The sequence below is a fragment of the Leptinotarsa decemlineata genome, unplaced genomic scaffold (assembly GCF_025532065.1).
Source record: "Leptinotarsa decemlineata unplaced genomic scaffold, Ldec_3_MD MMD2_tig00000008_RagTag_RagTag, whole genome shotgun sequence".
Lineage (NCBI taxonomy): Eukaryota > Metazoa > Arthropoda > Insecta > Coleoptera > Chrysomelidae > Leptinotarsa > Leptinotarsa decemlineata.
In genome coordinates, this window is record NW_027412537.1 from 5,107,992 (window position 1) to 5,125,629 (window position 17,638).

At 33.3% G+C, this 17,638-nt stretch overlaps 1 protein-coding gene across 1 annotated transcript in view; it reads left to right on the forward strand.

Annotated features, from left to right (window-relative positions):
• Positions 1-15,689: 15,689 nt before the first annotated feature.
• Positions 15,690-17,638, forward strand: part of Tbc1d8-9 (TBC1 domain family member 8/9) — a 31,448-nt gene continuing 29,499 nt past the window's right edge. The window contains exons 1-4 of the mRNA XM_074170901.1: positions 15,690-15,767; positions 15,832-16,000; positions 16,063-16,229; positions 16,314-16,481. Coding sequence (XP_074027002.1) covers positions 15,957-16,000; positions 16,063-16,229; positions 16,314-16,481 — 379 coding nt within the window. The 5' untranslated portion in view covers positions 15,690-15,767; positions 15,832-15,956. The remainder of the gene's footprint in view (positions 15,768-15,831; positions 16,001-16,062; positions 16,230-16,313; positions 16,482-17,638) is intronic.

Sequence of the window (17,638 nt, forward strand, 5' to 3'; positions counted from 1 at the left end):
CTTCTTGAACATTAACCAGTTGAAAACTGTTTATTCTTCCTTGATAGAGTCAGTACTATCCTATGGGATTTTGGGCTGGGGCGGGGTCAATTATTGCTTCTTGAACCAAGTACAGGTTTTACAGAGATCGTTTCTGAAAATTATGTATGGCAAAAAGCTGACATTTTCTTCTAACGCACTCTATAATGAATCTCAATGTAGAGATGTAAGACAAATATTTGAAAATTTTACTTTATGTCAAAGCTAATAAAATTCAACTCACTCCTTATGGAACATTCTTACAATACCAGAAGAGCTGATGCAATTTTCTTTCCCAGAAGTGAAAAATGTATAGGTCAACAAAGTGCAAATTACTTTGCTCCAAGAATATATAGTTTGTTACCAAATGAGCTGAAAAATATATCTGTTGATAAGTTATTCAAAAAGAAAATAAAAAAGTGGATTGTCAGTAATAGACCCATAATCAATACAATTTTCAAGCAAAAACTATAGAGAAAAAAAACTGAATTACACCTATTACAACTGATTACAAGTATATGTGTCTATATGTCGTGATTAGAATGTGATTAATAGTATCGTATTTGTTAGATATTACATTTTTTTATCGATCATGTCAATTGTACTCTTATATTGAACCTATTTTGTTACTACCTTCATATACACATATACAAGTAGCTTTTGCAGCTACTTCTGTGTTTTTTCCGTGTTGATTCACCACTTATCGTAATTTAATGAGTTACTGTATTTTTCAAATGAACTTTTTCATGTAATTTCATGTTGTTTACTGTGAATAAACTGTTATTATTGTTATAGTTTGGTTGAGTGTGTGTTTTGTTATGAAGCATATTATTTCTGTTTGGTTGTGTGTCGACATTTGTAGAAAATGTTATAAATTTACTTTTAGACGTATTCAGAGACAATTTGTCATAATTTAGCCATTGTGAGATTTTTATAAGACCCTTTTCAGCTTTATCGAAAAGATTTTTCCAGGATTTCCCAAATTTGTTTGTAGTTTCTTCCTGCGTCGTATATTTTGGTTTTATAATATTGATTTTTTGTTTCTTTCAGTAATCTGTTTAGCATGTTTCGATATTGTGAGTACTCAGTTTTATTTTCGAAAATACTATTGTACACTCTCTTTCATAGAGAGAGAGAGAGTATACAATAATGTTTAAAATGTTTCAAGGAATATTTGAAGTATAAACTGAATGAGAATAAGTAATTAAATGTTCATGTGGAAGTAATTGTTTGAAAAGAAGTTTTTATTTCGTGAAATTTAATGTTAATGTCAAAGTAATCGTTTCAAAGGGGCTTTTTGTCTTCCAGTTTGTATCTGAAAGTAACTTCTAGGCATGATCTACAGACAACAATTTGAACTGGAATGATTGTTTTCCTTTCTTCAGGATTTTCCCACATTTGTTTTCAAAAAATTATTTCATACTTTTGAGTGATTTTTTTTGCAGTCGATTTTTTTAATTGAGTAGTACCCTTTCCTAAGTTCATATTCGGACCCCTCTCATTCATATGAGGTGGAAATAATAATATCTTTCAAGCCTCTCTCTTAGGTTCTAAAAATGTATAGACGGAATAAAAAAGCAAACATGCTACCGGCTACCTTTTTCTGGATGTGGAATACGTATGAAAGATATATCATCACCGTAATTAATCTTTCGTACAGTAGACGGAAAGACTCACCTTGATTTATAGGACCTTCCATACTTTTGTTTGGATTTCCATGTACATGACAAACGCCGAGATTTACTGTAACAATGCATGTATGAGTATTTACTTTCCCTGCCCGGCTTCAGGAAGCGTATAGGTGTACCTGAAAACAGTTTCCTGAGATACACCATGGAAGCTTATCACTTTCTCAATGATTTATCTCCGACAAATTCCTCTGGCGGAGTGCAGGGAAGTATCAAGTAAAAATTGTGTATCCACGTCATATTTATTTATGTATTATTACACTCCTATTGGCCTTTCCGAAAATATGAAAAATCTCAATTTAAAGTAATACAATTTGAAAGAGAATCAAATCTTATACTTAGGAGAAGTACGAGTACATGTTAACCTTAGGATATTCAATCAAATGGCAGTTAGGTGGCACATCACCCCAAAGGTTTTTCAATTATCTTTAAAATGGCAATATTTTCAACAGCATGTTCAGGAAAATTGGGTTCGAAATTCACAGAAGTAATTGAAAACTTTTGGACCTGAGGGTAATTGTTTTTAGATAATTATTTTTTTACTGATGCTACTGGGAGTCGTTTCACATGTTTATATTTTCCAAATCTCCAGAAAACACTACAGGATCAAAGACTTATTGCGTTTCTACCCATTCTTTCCACGACACCCATTTTAACAGTATTGTTCCATGTATAGTCGAAGTAACCGGTATTGTGAATAGTTAAAGCTATTGGCGAGCTCAAAGGATAAAAAAAACAATACAACTACCAACTACTCCACGTGGACTGAAGAATTGGCGGTTCGTAGTGGATAATTTTCACTAACCGTGTTTTGTGATTGACTGAATAGTCATAAGATTATATTCGAAGTCATGTTACGGTGACGAATAGAATGCGAGGATGTTTATACACTTCGTGTTGTCAATGTTCAGTTCAGGAACTGATTCGATATTGGTGCAGTTATAATTACTTTAAATTTTTGTTATCTGTTTAAAATGTGGCCTCCTTGGACAAGAACTAATAGTAATAACGAGGGTGTTACCAACGCAGAGTTTTCCTGTGTAGCGATGGTGAACAATGCGAAAACGAGATACTAGTGAATAAGATTCGGATGCGTTTGAATATTGAAACACGGAGGGTATGCTTCAATGTATATAAGAATCTATATCTCAAGTTTGGTTTCAAGGGAAACAAACTATTACAAGCAACATCAGATTTGACCGAAATTCCTTTCTCAACTATAAGTAAAATAGTCAAAAACAAACCTTATGAATGCAAGACGCGATGTGATATGGGATTACCAAAACCTTTAGATATTCGTCTAATAAAATCATTAAAAAACAATATACCTACGATATACGACTGTTATAAAAGCAATGAGATTCCTACAACTGAAATCATAAGGAAAACATTGAATACATTCCGGACAAAACTCTTCAGAATTGGATAAAGAAACTATGATTCAGTTTTAAAATAATAAAAAACGTCAAGCAGTTATTGAAAGCAGAAGAATAGTGGAATAGCGTAACAAATACTCAGAACAAATAACTAAATATAGACAAGAACAACGGCAAATTTTCTATTTGGACGAAACTTGGTATGACACTCAAAACGCATTTACGCTAGGGTGAACTGATGGTTTGAGAATGTGTACGCCTAACATGCCTGCCTAACATGCCTGCAAAGAATCGCGACTAACCTAACCATTTTGGATTGCGGAGTAAGTAAAGGATGGGTTCCGAATTATTTTAAATTATGTGGAAAAAACATGAGGACTGCAATGTTGATTATCATAAGAACATGGAAGCTAATATTTTTGAGGAATGGTTTGAAAACACATTGATCTTAAATATGGAAGAGAATAGTATAATAGTTCTTGACAACGCTTCCTATCATTCGCGACAGCTCATCAAAGTACCGAATAAAAATTCGGGAAAAGATGAAATACAAAATTTTTCAATGGATAATAATTTGTATTTTGAAGATAACTGTACCAAAAGCCAACTACTTGAAGTTTTACATACAAAAACATTTGAAAAAGTGTATGCCCTTGAGAGCATTGCTGAAAAGTATGGATACACCATACTGAGACTTCCCTCCTATTTTTGTGTTTTCAATCCCATCGAGTTGATTTGGGCAAAATGGAAACAAAGCATCAGGCGTAAAATTAATTTTCCAAAATTTGATAAGAAGGTAATAGAGCTAGTTAAAGAAGAAGTATCTAATATTGCCGAAGAAGACTGTCAGAAAAAAATTTAAAAGTTAATTTTAATTGATAAAGACTGTATGGAGATTGGACACTTCCATATTAATGGTGGAAATGAATTCATTATTGATTTAAATGACGACAGTGATAGTGAAACAGAGAATATAGAAGAGGAATTATAAGAAGCTTTCGAAGAAAGTTAGTAAAGTGTTTTTGCGATCGATTGTATATATATATATATATATATATATATATATATATATATATATATATATATATATATATATATATACATATATATATATATTTATATATATAGATAGAGATTTTATCGAGTGTGTATGATACAAATCAAGAATGAAATAATTCGGGGACACAACACTCAAAAAATAGGGGCAAACCGCGGCAAACAAGTGTTGCCCATCTTTACACTTGGCTGCACCGCGCTGATGAGGCCAATAGCCAGAAACACGTGTCCGCGGTTTGCCCCTATTTTTTGAGTGTTGTGTCCACGAATTATTTCATTCTTGATATATATACCACAAAGTACTGAAGAACTAAAACAGTCACAATGCTTGGATTCCTTAACAGGAGAAAAAACTCTGGATTGAACGTAAACGAAGTGCTCTAGACTAAAGGAAATACATAAAATCTTTATCAATACATAACATTTCATGAATTTCAGTAACATATTCAAAGACAGTTTCATCAACAGACAGTTTTAGTAACGATGACAAAACAACTTTTACAGTTACCATTGAAGTTTATTAGTGTGAATTTTTTTCTGATCATTGATATTGATCCTAATTTTCGAAAAACGGATCAATATATTGATAATGTAAAAAGTTTCAGAGGTAAACTAAATGCTTCCATCGACTTATCTCTGGAATAAATGCATAAATAATTATGCAGCAAACGACACAGCCATTAATCGTTATAATCTCTATGCAGTGAACAGTGGAACTACTTACACTGGGCATTACACGGCATATTCTACGTGTACCTGACATGGATACATTAATTCACGGGTGTCACCTTCATCAAAATCTCTAGTGAGTAGAGAGGTGTATGTATGTTCTCTTTTATGAAGAGAAGAGTACTGAATTGAACCTTTGAGTATACTTAAAAATGACACCAAAAGTGCAGAGACTTTTAATTATTATTAAGTTCTCATTATTTCATATTATTGAACTATGGTTCATTAGTTGAATATTATACTTAACTTGATTAAAATCTGTTTAAAATATATTTTTCCGTTAACCAGCTGTCGCACTCCTACGAACGACAACCCTCAAAGTCGAAAGCGAAACTTGTGCGAGATAAGGATCAACGAGGTCTTACCTTTTAACGTGTGATTCCTAACACGAGGTAAATAATTCATTGTAATTCAGACGCAATTAGGCAACTCCTTATTTTCTCACAAGTTTTTGGTGCAATAAAGATTGTAGTCACTCGTGCTTAACTTATTTTATACTATTTTATACTATTAAGATAACCTCCCCCACCAAATCTTTGGCTACGACTGTACCACCCCTTTTTTAATAAACCCTCTTTCAATAATTTTATTTCCTGTTCCACTTTGTACAGGTTCCTTGTTGTATACTCGCCACAATCTGCTGGACATAATTAGAGTCTCTATTATACTGCATACTGCTCTATATTTCTTAGGTGTCGTCTAACTGCTTAGCGATCGGTACTAGATAGTAATTCTCCAGATTTTTTCTCAAACGTTCCATACGTCTGTGTTCAGGTTGTATTTCCTTAATTCTTTTAATTTTTCTTAGAGGCCCGTTCTCTGATCTGATATCGTACCAGAGGTTTTGGTACTCTCGATCCATTGTAATTCGATGAATTTTCTGGTTTCAATTCGTCTTCTCTTGCATCCTCTTTCATGATAAAATGTCACGCAGTTAGTCCAAAACAAGCAAGTCCTGGCACCCTGCTTATTTGGTACCCTGTATCGATTTGTTTTTGTCACAAATGAATGTGTGGACTTGTTTATAATTGAAGCGAGTTGCTTGTATAGGTACTGATTTATACACATTTTTACCCAACCCAGTTACACGCACTAAGATTCTAGACATGGACACTAAGGAACGAACTAATTTTTTTTAATAATATGCGGCTGAATATAAGGAAATTAGCAGTTTGTTCAGACGTATCAGTACTTGACATTTTGAAAATTTTAAACTTTGAAATACCGTATATGTGTTACACCACAAGCATTAAAACGTAACTGACCACACCGACTCTGTAACATGAGTTCCTCCAACCGATTGCAGTTAAATCTGATTGGCATAAGGAAGCTTGCTTATTTCGCTCAATAGATGCAAATATGTGTGGTGATCATGCTTTGATCATGCATCTATCTTTGTTTGGGTTTCTTTGTTTGTTGGAGGGTTATAGTTTAGTTGCTGCTCTCTCAAGCAATTGAGAAGTTGTTTTGGTTATGTTAGACGTTACGTCAATTAGAGAGGTATATCATAAATATTGACCTTCTCATTAGTGAAGCGCGTTACACTAACGCTCCCAGTTTAACCACGTAAACTTTTTACAGTAAAATTGTTTTATCAACGTTTCATTCTGTTTTTAAGAGTTCCAAAAAAATTGAAATTGAATGTTTAACGCAGTCTTTGTAATTTACAACATTCAAACAGCCACGTATTGTGTTCAGTTTCGATAAAAAAATCAACTTTGATGCGAATGGTCGAGAAGTTGTTTGCTCTGCGTGATGCTGCGGCTGTCTAAACCGTTTCCCATTCGTCCTCGGTCATTCTTTTGTCCTGTCAATCAAACTCTACGAATACCCACCTACCTCTGCAAATTGTTCAATCACCATAACCGAACAAAATGGAGGAGCATTAGTGTGGTGATTAAGGATAGTATGAAATCAGCAATAAAAGTAAGTAGTCGATGTAGTAAGTAAAAAAAGTTATGAACAAGCAACTGGCGGGCCGCGGCCCGTTTGTGAAAAGTCGAATATCGGATCGCCAAATATTGTAATGTGTTATGTACCAAGTATAAGAATTAATACGTAGATAAGGTATACTATACCTTCATTAATTCAAGTAATATTTTTAAGCCACATAGAATTCAACCAAGTATGTATTTATTTCAAGTTACCTAGTCAACCTGTTTGACCTACAATTACTTACAATTGATATGGTTTTATTAGTTTGCTATCTACCCTGTTAGAAGTAGCCACGTCACTTTTAGAAGAAAAAAATATGTTGTCGCTGCATTTCAAAGTATTTCATTATCAGCGAGTAGTAATACACGAAAAACGGAAATTTTTGCTGCTGATATTAAAAACACTCTTCTTGAACTCCTCTGTAAAAGGCACCTTGCTACGCCATTGCACTTGATGAATCATTTGACATTGTTGATGATAATGAACGAATGTCTATTTTCGTAAGATTTCTTGATATTGAGGGTCAGATTTTTAGGGAAAAGTTGCTAGCAATATTGCCGTTGAAAGGTTACACTCGAGGAGAAGATTTATTCAAGATCGTTGATGAATTTATTACTAAATCTAACATTAGTTAACTTAAAATGGTGTCGTCGCTTTTAACTGACAGGGCCCCAGCAATGATTGGCAAATAAAAAGGTGTAGTAAAGAGAATCGGGGATAAAAAGTCAGGTCTAATATCGTATCAGTGCATAATTCACCAGGCAGCCCTTTGTGGAAAAGTTAGTGCTACACTGAAAGAAGTGATGGACAGTTTGATCAAGTTGATTAATTTTACGAGACCTCATTCTGCTCTTCAGCACCGACATTTCAAGGAGTTTCTTTCTGACAGCGTATTCTGACTTAACAGCAACACGACAAAATGTTCGTTGACTAAGTAAAGGTCAGGTTATTGAAAGTTTCTGGCTGATAAAAAAAGAAATAACCTTCTTCTTGCAAAACTTAGATACGGAGGGAGCCAGAAAGCACTAACAAGCGTAATATGCTGGTCGTGACTGCTGGTCGTGACAAGCGTAATATGCTAGTCTTAAATCGTCATTTGAAGTTGATGTAGCAGCAGAATGGACAGATGTGGCTGCCAAAGGCATTACTTCAAATAGAGATAATTGATTTGCAAGATGTGTCTTTGCAAATATATAAAACGGTATCCACTGAAGAATTTTGGACCAAACATGTTCCAGAAAATTATGAAAATTGCAAGAAACTAATAGCTATAAATTGGACCACTATATTGGGCTCGACATGTGTATGTGAAACATATTTCTCAAAGATTAATTTCTTGAAAAAGAAATATCGTTCGAGATTAACAGACGCCCACCAAGAAGACACACTTCGAATTTGCTGTTCCTCTCGAGAACCAAACTATAAAAAACTGGCTCACGACCGTCGGTATAATTTCTCACATTAGTTTAATGTCTTGTGTTTTATAATTCAGAATTTGATTTGAAACCAAAATAATACATAGGTAGCACTTAATTTTTATCAGTTGTTTTTTCTGGACCTCGTAAAAATTTTCCCTCAGTTACCGGACCCCACCAACTACTTGCCGACCCCTGATCTATAGGATCAACTAGTTACCTTTTAGTAAAGGCTACAAAGAAATGAAGAGAACGAATCTCATCATCAGGCGGTGTCACCTACCTAAAATCTGTTATCAATGTTTTCCGTTAACCAGCTGTCGCCCTCCATAAACGACAACCCTCAGCCTTGTGCGAGCCACACGGGGTGTTGCATTTCAACATGCGATTCCTAACACGGCTTGTCCTGTAAGTGCAGTTCAGTGTAGCAATACATTGTGGTTCAGCGTAGCAACACTGATGTGAGCTATGAAATATCAAAACATTGCTGTATAGTGTTGGAGTAGAGTAGAGTTAGTTTATTCCTATGTGACAATTTAAAAATTTTATACAGTCGTCAAAAATGTACCAACAAATAAGTTGGTATAATTGCAGAAACAAATTTTGAGCCATTTCAAATACTGAAATAAAAATATGCGTTCAAAACCTAAATACTGTGAATAGTCTGAATGAGTTAAAATAGGTTCGTATTATTCTACAAGAACTCAGAGTTAGTAAGTATAGCTGAGAAATATCAATATATACACAAAAACTTACTGACAAAACATTTAAGAAGCATATATACAATAACCAAAAAATCTCAGTATGAAACATTACCGTCATTGAGTCGTATACAGTAGTATATACAGTGAGTATACAGGCTGATTCACGGTGGATGGCACATTAGACGTTTCTGGTGAACCAGACAACGGATCACTTTGAAAATTTAATGGAGGGCATATTCGGACATTCTCTAGCCAACTAAAATATTTTCGACAATTTGCCGCTTACCGAAATTTCCCTATACCTATCTGTTACCGTTTTCGAAATAAAAATTAATTTCAATTTTTTTCTTCGAAAATCATGACTTCTAAAAATGCCGATATCTTTTAGTTAAGAAGTACTATGATATCGAAATTTGGTTTGGAGTTAGGTGATACTTGGACACTTCCCACACGTCAGCCTAATCTCCGTTACTTCAATACAGGGTGGTAAAAAAATACAGTTTTTTCGTTTGCTTGAAAAAGTTGCTGAAATTTGATTATTTTAAATAGAACACCCTGTATATTATTGAAAATTCGGAAAGCTGCTGAAATTTGCTTTCTTTCTATGTATATCATACCTATACCTAACTAGTCAAGTTTCGGACTTATGAACATTTATTTGTGAAAATGTCCCTTCAGAATGGTATTTCCATTCGGTATTTGGTAAGCAGGCCATGATTACTATTTGACAGTAGCGTTGTGACATTCTCCTAATAATATCGACATTTTCATCACTTCAGAAGTTGCAAATACCTTCAAAACGATGGAACAAAACTATTCAAACGAAGTTCTTATGAATTTGTTTATTATTTTTGGACAGTGTGACAAAATTATCAGCAGAACATGTAGAAAGTTCAATGAAATGTATCCGAATCTACCGCCAATGAACCTCAAGAAATGTATACGAATTCAGAACAATTTCAATGCATTTGGATCAACTTTAAAAGCACCAAGAAACTTGCCTCGACCCGTAACTTTCGAAGACAACCAGATTAATGTCTTAGCATATTTTCACGCATTTCCCGAGTCATCGATAAGAAGTGCTGAAGAAGATTTGGGTATAAAATATTCATCGGTTCAAAGAATCTTGCGAAGACATAAAATGCATGATTATAAATTCACCAAAATTCAAGCAATGAAGCCTCAAGATCCTCAACAGAGAGTAGAATTTCGTGAAATGTTGTTGACACGCATTCAAGAAGACCCATTTTTTTTTAAATAAAATTATTTGGACTGGTGAATCGAAATTTTCGAGAGAAGGGATTTTCAATAGAAAAAATCGTCATTATTGGTCCAGTGAAAATCCTCACGTCTCAAAAGAAGCCGGATTTCAAGAAAAATTTAGTTTTAATGTCTTCTGCATGTTGATGGACAACAAATTGAGGTACGTGATATACGAGGAGACATTAACATCCAGAAGCTACCTGAATATTTTTGAGAATACTGTAGACAGTTTCGTGGATAATCTGCCACTCGAAGATTATCGAAACTGTTGGTACCAACTAGACGGAGCTCCTGCACATTGCACAAGAGAAGTGAGCGCAGAACTGGATAGACTATTTGACGATCGGTGGATGAGGCGCTTGGGACCATGGAATTGGCCAGCGAGATCACCCGATCTTAATCCATTAGATTTTTATTTGTGGGGAATGTTTAAAGAAAAAGTTTACAAAATACCCGTGCGTTCGAGAGATGAATTGTTAGAAAGGATTGCCCAAACATTTGAAGATTTGGATCCCAATGAAATCAGATCTGCCACCACGAAAGCAGTCAACACCCGCATTTTAAAGTGCTTGGAAGTGAACGGCCAGCGATTCGAACATATTTTGAAATATTCCACATGATTGTTTTACTTTTTTATAATTATTCATATCAATATTTCCAATTTCAAGTTTCTTGGTGCTTTTTTAAAGTTTATCCAAACATATTGAAATTGTTCTGAATTCGTATAAATTTCTTGAGGTTCATTGGCGGTAGATTCGGATACATTTTATTGAACTTTCTACATGTTCTGCTGATAATTTTGTCACAATGTCCAAAAATAATAAACAAATTTATAAGAACTTCGTTTGAATAGTTTTGTTCCATCGTTTTGAAGGTATTTGCAACTTCTGAAGTGACGAAAGTGTCGATATTATTAGGAGAATGTCACAACGCTACTGTCAAATAGTAATCATGGCCTGCTTACCAAATACCGAATGGAAATACCATTCTGAAGGGACATTTTCACAAATAAATGTTCATAAGTCCGAAACTTGACTAGTTAGGTATAGGTATGATATACATAGAAAGAAAGCAAATTTCAGCAGCTTTCCGAATTTTCAATAATATACAGGGTGTTCCATTTAAAATAATCAAATTTCAGCAACTTTTTCAAGCAAACGAAAAAACTGTATTTTTTTACCACCAAGTATCACCTAACTCCAAACCAAATTTCGATATCATAGTACTTCTTAACTAAAAGATATCGGCATTTTTAGAAGTTATGATTTTCGAAGAAAAAAATTGAAATTAATTTTTATTTCGAAAACGGTAACAGATAGGTATAGGGAAATATCAATAAAAGTTGTCGGGCAATTGTTGGAGATTCCAAAAATAATATTATATACAGAGTGTTCCATTTGAAAAATCAAAGTTGCTACTGCTTTCTAATAGAAGCGGCAACACCGCATTGTCGAAAATATTTTAGTTGACTAGAGAATGTCCGAATATGCCCTCCATTAAATTTTCAAAGTTATCCGTTGTCTGGTTCACCAGAAACGTCTAATGTGCCATCCACCGTGAATCAGCCTGTATACAGTGAGTGTATACAGTGAATATATATAACATATAAATTCCTTCAGAAATTTTTCTACCCTTTAGTAAAATTCAACTAGGTTTAGTTCCTTCCACTCGTTTGTGATCAACTTATTATATTTAATAGACAAAAATCTGAAAGAATTGAGATTCTTTGATAAGCGAAAGTACTGAGTCATGAAAGATTTATATTTGGTATATTTATTTTGAACCATATTACTGAAAATGTTTTTTTTTAACAAAGTCAATATTCTTTTTCAAATAGTGGACAACATCAAATTTTGAATGTGTTTTCAATCTGGTTTTTTTCCTTGCATTATAAAGACCTTATCAACCCCTTAAGATAATCCCACAAGACATGGTACTGTGGAAAAGAGCATGGTAGGCCATCACAACACTTTTATTTACAACATTCTTAACATTCCCCAAGGGAGCTTGTTTATTTTTAAGATTGATTGTATATGAGCCTCTCATGTCAGCTCACTCCCAAAACATTTCACCGCTAACTTGTCCTTCAGAATTAAATTGTAAGAGTAAAAGTAACATTTGAGTTTTATCGAAATATAATCTCATATTCATGACCACTTCAGGAGGTGTCCGATTTGATGTTCTCAAACTGATCAGAGTTTTTCATTGAAGTTATTTTAAAAAAGGTTTTCAAATAAATTGCGCCTATTGGATTAATGTATTTTTGACAGAGACAATCATAAAAATGGATAGGCTCTCTGAATTATTCCTAATGTATCGAAAACAAAAATTTTTCAATGATTTCTCGAATTTTATCTTTCCTAACCATCGTTTATGCACGGTATATGTATATTCAGGAAATTAACGACATTATATGGCATGACCAACGAAGACGTGAAGTTTTCACTTTCAGTAGTTCCAGTAGTTTAGGGCTTTCAAAACTGAGGAGTTGTGAACTTATATCCGTAGCAACTTTTCTTCATAATATAATAATCACCTCCTACAACTCATGGCAGTACTAAGGAAACACCTTGTACAAATATTTTGTTTAATAACAGTTTTCAATTCACAGCTCTTCAGCGATCAACCCTCAGATGGATAAATTTCAGATTGTCTTTGAATGAGATGTATGTTGATGTATGTTGAAAATGGCAACATAATTACAAATTTATGTCCAACTTTTATCTGATCCAATTCAAAATAATTATTTCCTCCTGGAAAACAGTAACTTAAAATTGATTCAGTTCTAAGACATGAAAACCACCATTCAGTCAGAGTAACCACCCATTCGTGAACACTGATGCGTAACTCAATCAAAATGTCGTTCGTTCGGGGCTGCCAATTTGTTGGTGGTTTGAAAATTAATTGGGCACATTTTTACGCATAGAGAGATTCTTGACAAAGTCACTTTATTTTTACCCTTGCTCTATAAATGTTCGAATACCTTGTAAAAAGCAAAAACAGCTTATATAGATTATTGTCGAAAGTAAAAGTAATTGAAAATACTTTAAATATGATTCAACAAATTACGATATAAATAGACTTTCTTCTGATTATTACCAATCATCTTCCAGTGGCTTGGAGATACTAGGTAACAATCAAAATGTCGTGAAGTAACCTGTTTTGAAATATGTTTCCTTTTATAAGAAAAGCAGATATAATAGTCGTAAAAAATATATTTTACCCAAAGATACATCAATTCACAATTGAACTTAACGAATAAACCATCGCATCTTTTCCAATCTGGATAAACAACTAAATAATAACAATGCGCTCGCCTAGCTCGCTTGAGTTGACTACTATGATTGACTAATTCATATCCAATCTCTCGGGCCCCGCGTTTTTTCGGGTACCGCGATTTTGTACACCCATGTCGATAGTGGTTTTTTACACTTTTTTTTTATTTTACATTTTGTGGCATTATTTTTCATTCTTATTATTTAACTAATCTAGTCCAATGAATTTTTTCACAACAGTGTTGTTACTGTTTTAATGTTTTAAGAAATACTAATAAATTTTCAGAAGTACTTACCGAAAAGGATTTCTATTATTTTCCAATATCTAGTTAGTTTTTCATTTATTGTTTTTCACACACATTTTAGATTTGTTCACATAATTTTGGACTATGATGACCAAACCTCTAATAATCACCAAGACACAATATCATCCACCTTCAAACAAAGTTTGCTTTCTGTCTTTCTCTGCTACTAAAAGTAAACAACGGCATCATCGGATCTGAATGATGAAAATGACATATTTCAAGTTTCTACATCCAATAATATCAAAAATATACAAGTCCGTATTTAGAAAAATATGACAGTTAACGAAAAGTTCCATTGAAAATTGTACCCAATAAAAGTTCTTCTACCACAACATAATTGTAGAGGATCTGTCATTTTCGAGATAGCAGTTGTTTCACCTAGTATGAAAGCGGGGAATATATTCTTGACTGATCGCCCCGAAAAAATGCACTTGAAGATTTACATTCTAACCTTAGATCATGCAGATTGATAGGGTTGGATTCATAAAAAAAAACAGTAATTTTTCTGTGAAAACAGGTATATTCAGAACTTTCTACGACAGTACAAATGACACCGATATGATATTATTTTTACTTTTCAGAGGATACATAACTTTTAAAAATACCCTGATTTAGTACAATTTTAAAAATTATACTAGATAATTAGTTCATTTGTTGATATAGATACCACCTATTTATGACTGTCGGAATTAGCACTGAACTTATTAGGTCCACTAATTTCAAACTTCCAACAGATTTCTGTAATTTAAAAATTGTCCACACTGAAAAGTTTCGTCGAAAGGATTGCCGAAGTACTGACAGAATTTGAGATACCATCACCACTAGTCCTTCAACGATAAAGCTCATTTAAATACACAAAAATAAAAATTACAAGAAAGTGGTTTTACACAGGAAATACTTGTGATTGTAGTATTCATGTAGCTAGAGTGGTATAATTCGAAATAATTTTCAGAATACGATATGGATGAATAATACTGGAGTTTTTCCCCAACACCAAATCGTTATTTTTTTTTACACCTCGACACGTGTTTCGATCACCAAGTGATCATCTTCAAGAGGAAGATAAGATGAGATAAGATAGAAACAGTTTTATCTTCCTCTTGAAGATGATCACTTGGTGATCGAAACACGTGTCGAGGTGTGAAAAATAACGATTTGGTGTTGGGAAAAAAACTCAAGTAATATTCATTACTACACCAAAGGTTCCAAACAGTACATCATAAGTACGATATGGATATTTAACTCAAACTGTTCAATATGTATTTTTTACCACATATAAAAGAAAACAATCCATACTTCTGATCACTTGAAAAGATTAATACAAGTTATTAAGTTTTCTTCTACCCAAACAGAATTTTAAAAAAGGTTTGAATCCCAATCTTAATTGAATAATTCAGTTTTCCATTGGTGAAACTAGTTCACACGCAGTGATATTTGTCCTCTATTTATCAGTTCAAAAATGAAGGATAGAAATGCACCGATGTGTTTTTATCAATGGAAACGTCATATGAAGTTTCTTGTTTTTGATAATCAACTATTTTCTTGAGATGTTCACATTAGTTTTTGGAAGTGAAAGTTAGCAATTTTCACTTTTAAATACCTGTTCATCTCACCTCCATCACTTCACATCACCGTCACTTCCAGTGACGTCATATGACGTCAAACGCAATTGAAAGATGATCGACGAATTAGACCTATCCTTCACAGAATCGACAGTTCATATATTCCTGGAAGGTCATCTTGAATTTTGACAGGTTGGAGCCTGGCTCCCTTATCCTTTGGACTGATTATATTCCTGGAGGATTGAACTTGCCAATGTATAGATCATTTCTAAAATCATTCAAATAATTAAGTTATTTTCTCAGGCGAAATAATTTTGATTTCAAACATACTACTGAACGTACCGAAGTAGTAAAAAAGAAGAAGAATTATTAGAAATGTCACAGGAAATTTCTGTTTTTGTTGACATAGAGGCCCAGCTGAATGTCATCTGTGTTATTAATGTAATTCTATATTTTTAAAGGTTTATCTATAGTAGATTTATTTATTAGTGACATTCTATTCCAGATAAATATCATTATCACTGCTCTACAGTTGTATTGCTATCATAAAAATGTGCCTCAATGTGCATTTACAACGAAGTAAATTATTTTCACTCTTTGTTTAATTAGAAATTGGCATACTATTTCGAAATGTTTGTGAAACCTCAGGAAGTTCTTATAGCCAATGCATTCTGGTATGGTTTGAGGCCATGATTCCCCTTCAATATGCGTCTAATTGAGGTCAATATTTTTCTAGGGAAACCGAGAAATCTTCCATCTACTTTGTACTTCAACATCGAAAAGGTCATGGAAATATCAAAGGGCTATCATCACTTCTTGTTGGAACGATGGACAGTATTTTTGATACAAAGCCAGCACCCTACAGAATATTACATCAAACACCGTCTTCTGAAGTATATTACTGTAAGTACTTGACACTGTGAAGTCTCAGTTCCTTGTATCAAATTCCAGAGTTAGTGGATTTGATCAATGTTTTTTATATTTCAGTGGTAGCTGGTGCCATGACAAGGAAAGAAATATTGCAAGATTGGGATTGGCTTTTTAGTAACGTGTGCGAAACTCTACATTCCTTTGATAGTGAAGATGATATAATAGAGTTTGTAACATGTAAAATAGAGTCTGTTATTGCCACAAGACATGAAGCTGAAATTGATGGTAAGTACCAACATATAAGAATTTCTAATTAAAAAGTGTAAATTCTAATCAGTCTGTTTGCTAAAAATCTTTAACAGCATTAATGAAATATAAATGTGTAGTTTCAAAAATAAATACAGAAATAATGTTTATTTCTATGCATAATTTTCTAACTTCTAACAAATAATTTTCACAAAATTCCAAACAGTCCTCAAATGTAGGAATGTTGGGGAACCAAAATGTTTTGAATTTTAATTTGAAATATTAATTTTCTCAATGCAGTCACATTTCTTTTAGTGAAGCAAAACCAAACAAGTAAACCAGTGGTAAGCCAGTGTTGAGACAATTTTTATACAGTTGTTTTATTCAATTCATATTTATATTTCATTCTTACACAGTGACTTTCACTAGTGTACATATCATTTGAACATTTTGAGAAGGTTTTTTAATCAACAGTATTAAATTTTGTTTTCATGATTCAGCTCACTTTCTGAATTATCACTCGAGTATGTATAAGGTACAGCAAAACAGAAGAAGTTGGTCAGAAGAAACCTGAAATAGTCAGGAAATTTAATTTAATGAAAGTGCTAGATACCCTGAATAAGTACCTGATCACTTATAACAATTAACTGGTCTAACTTTTGGAGTTCTAAGTACCATTTCTCACCTTCAATTTTCAATATGTGGTTCTACCATTTCTTGCAGTAAAATTTTTATAAAATCATACATGTTAAAGTGGTTTGTAACCGAGCCTCTTCTTCAAGTCTTGATTTTTTATGCAGATTTACGATTTGCACTAGTAGTATCTAATGCCACCAAGTTGTTTATTTTTTTTTATGTGTGTTTTCTAAAGGGCAATATCACTGAACATTTTTTTACAATTCTATCTGGGTAGGGTTTTGTGCTGAATTTCTTTTCAACATGTTTTAAAAATACCAAGTTTTATGGTGTTTATATATTTGACTACCACAGCTGACTGGTACCAATAGGTACTATTCAAATGTTGATCAAATCTAGCTGATCTAAAAATTTATATTTTTTTTAATTCACAAAACAAAAAAGCTTCATTCATGTATCTGAAAACATTGGCACTGGCAAAAAGACTCTTTTTAAGAAAAAATCTCAAATTCCACAGAGAACATTTGGACTAATTATATAAACTCTTCAATTATGAGTGT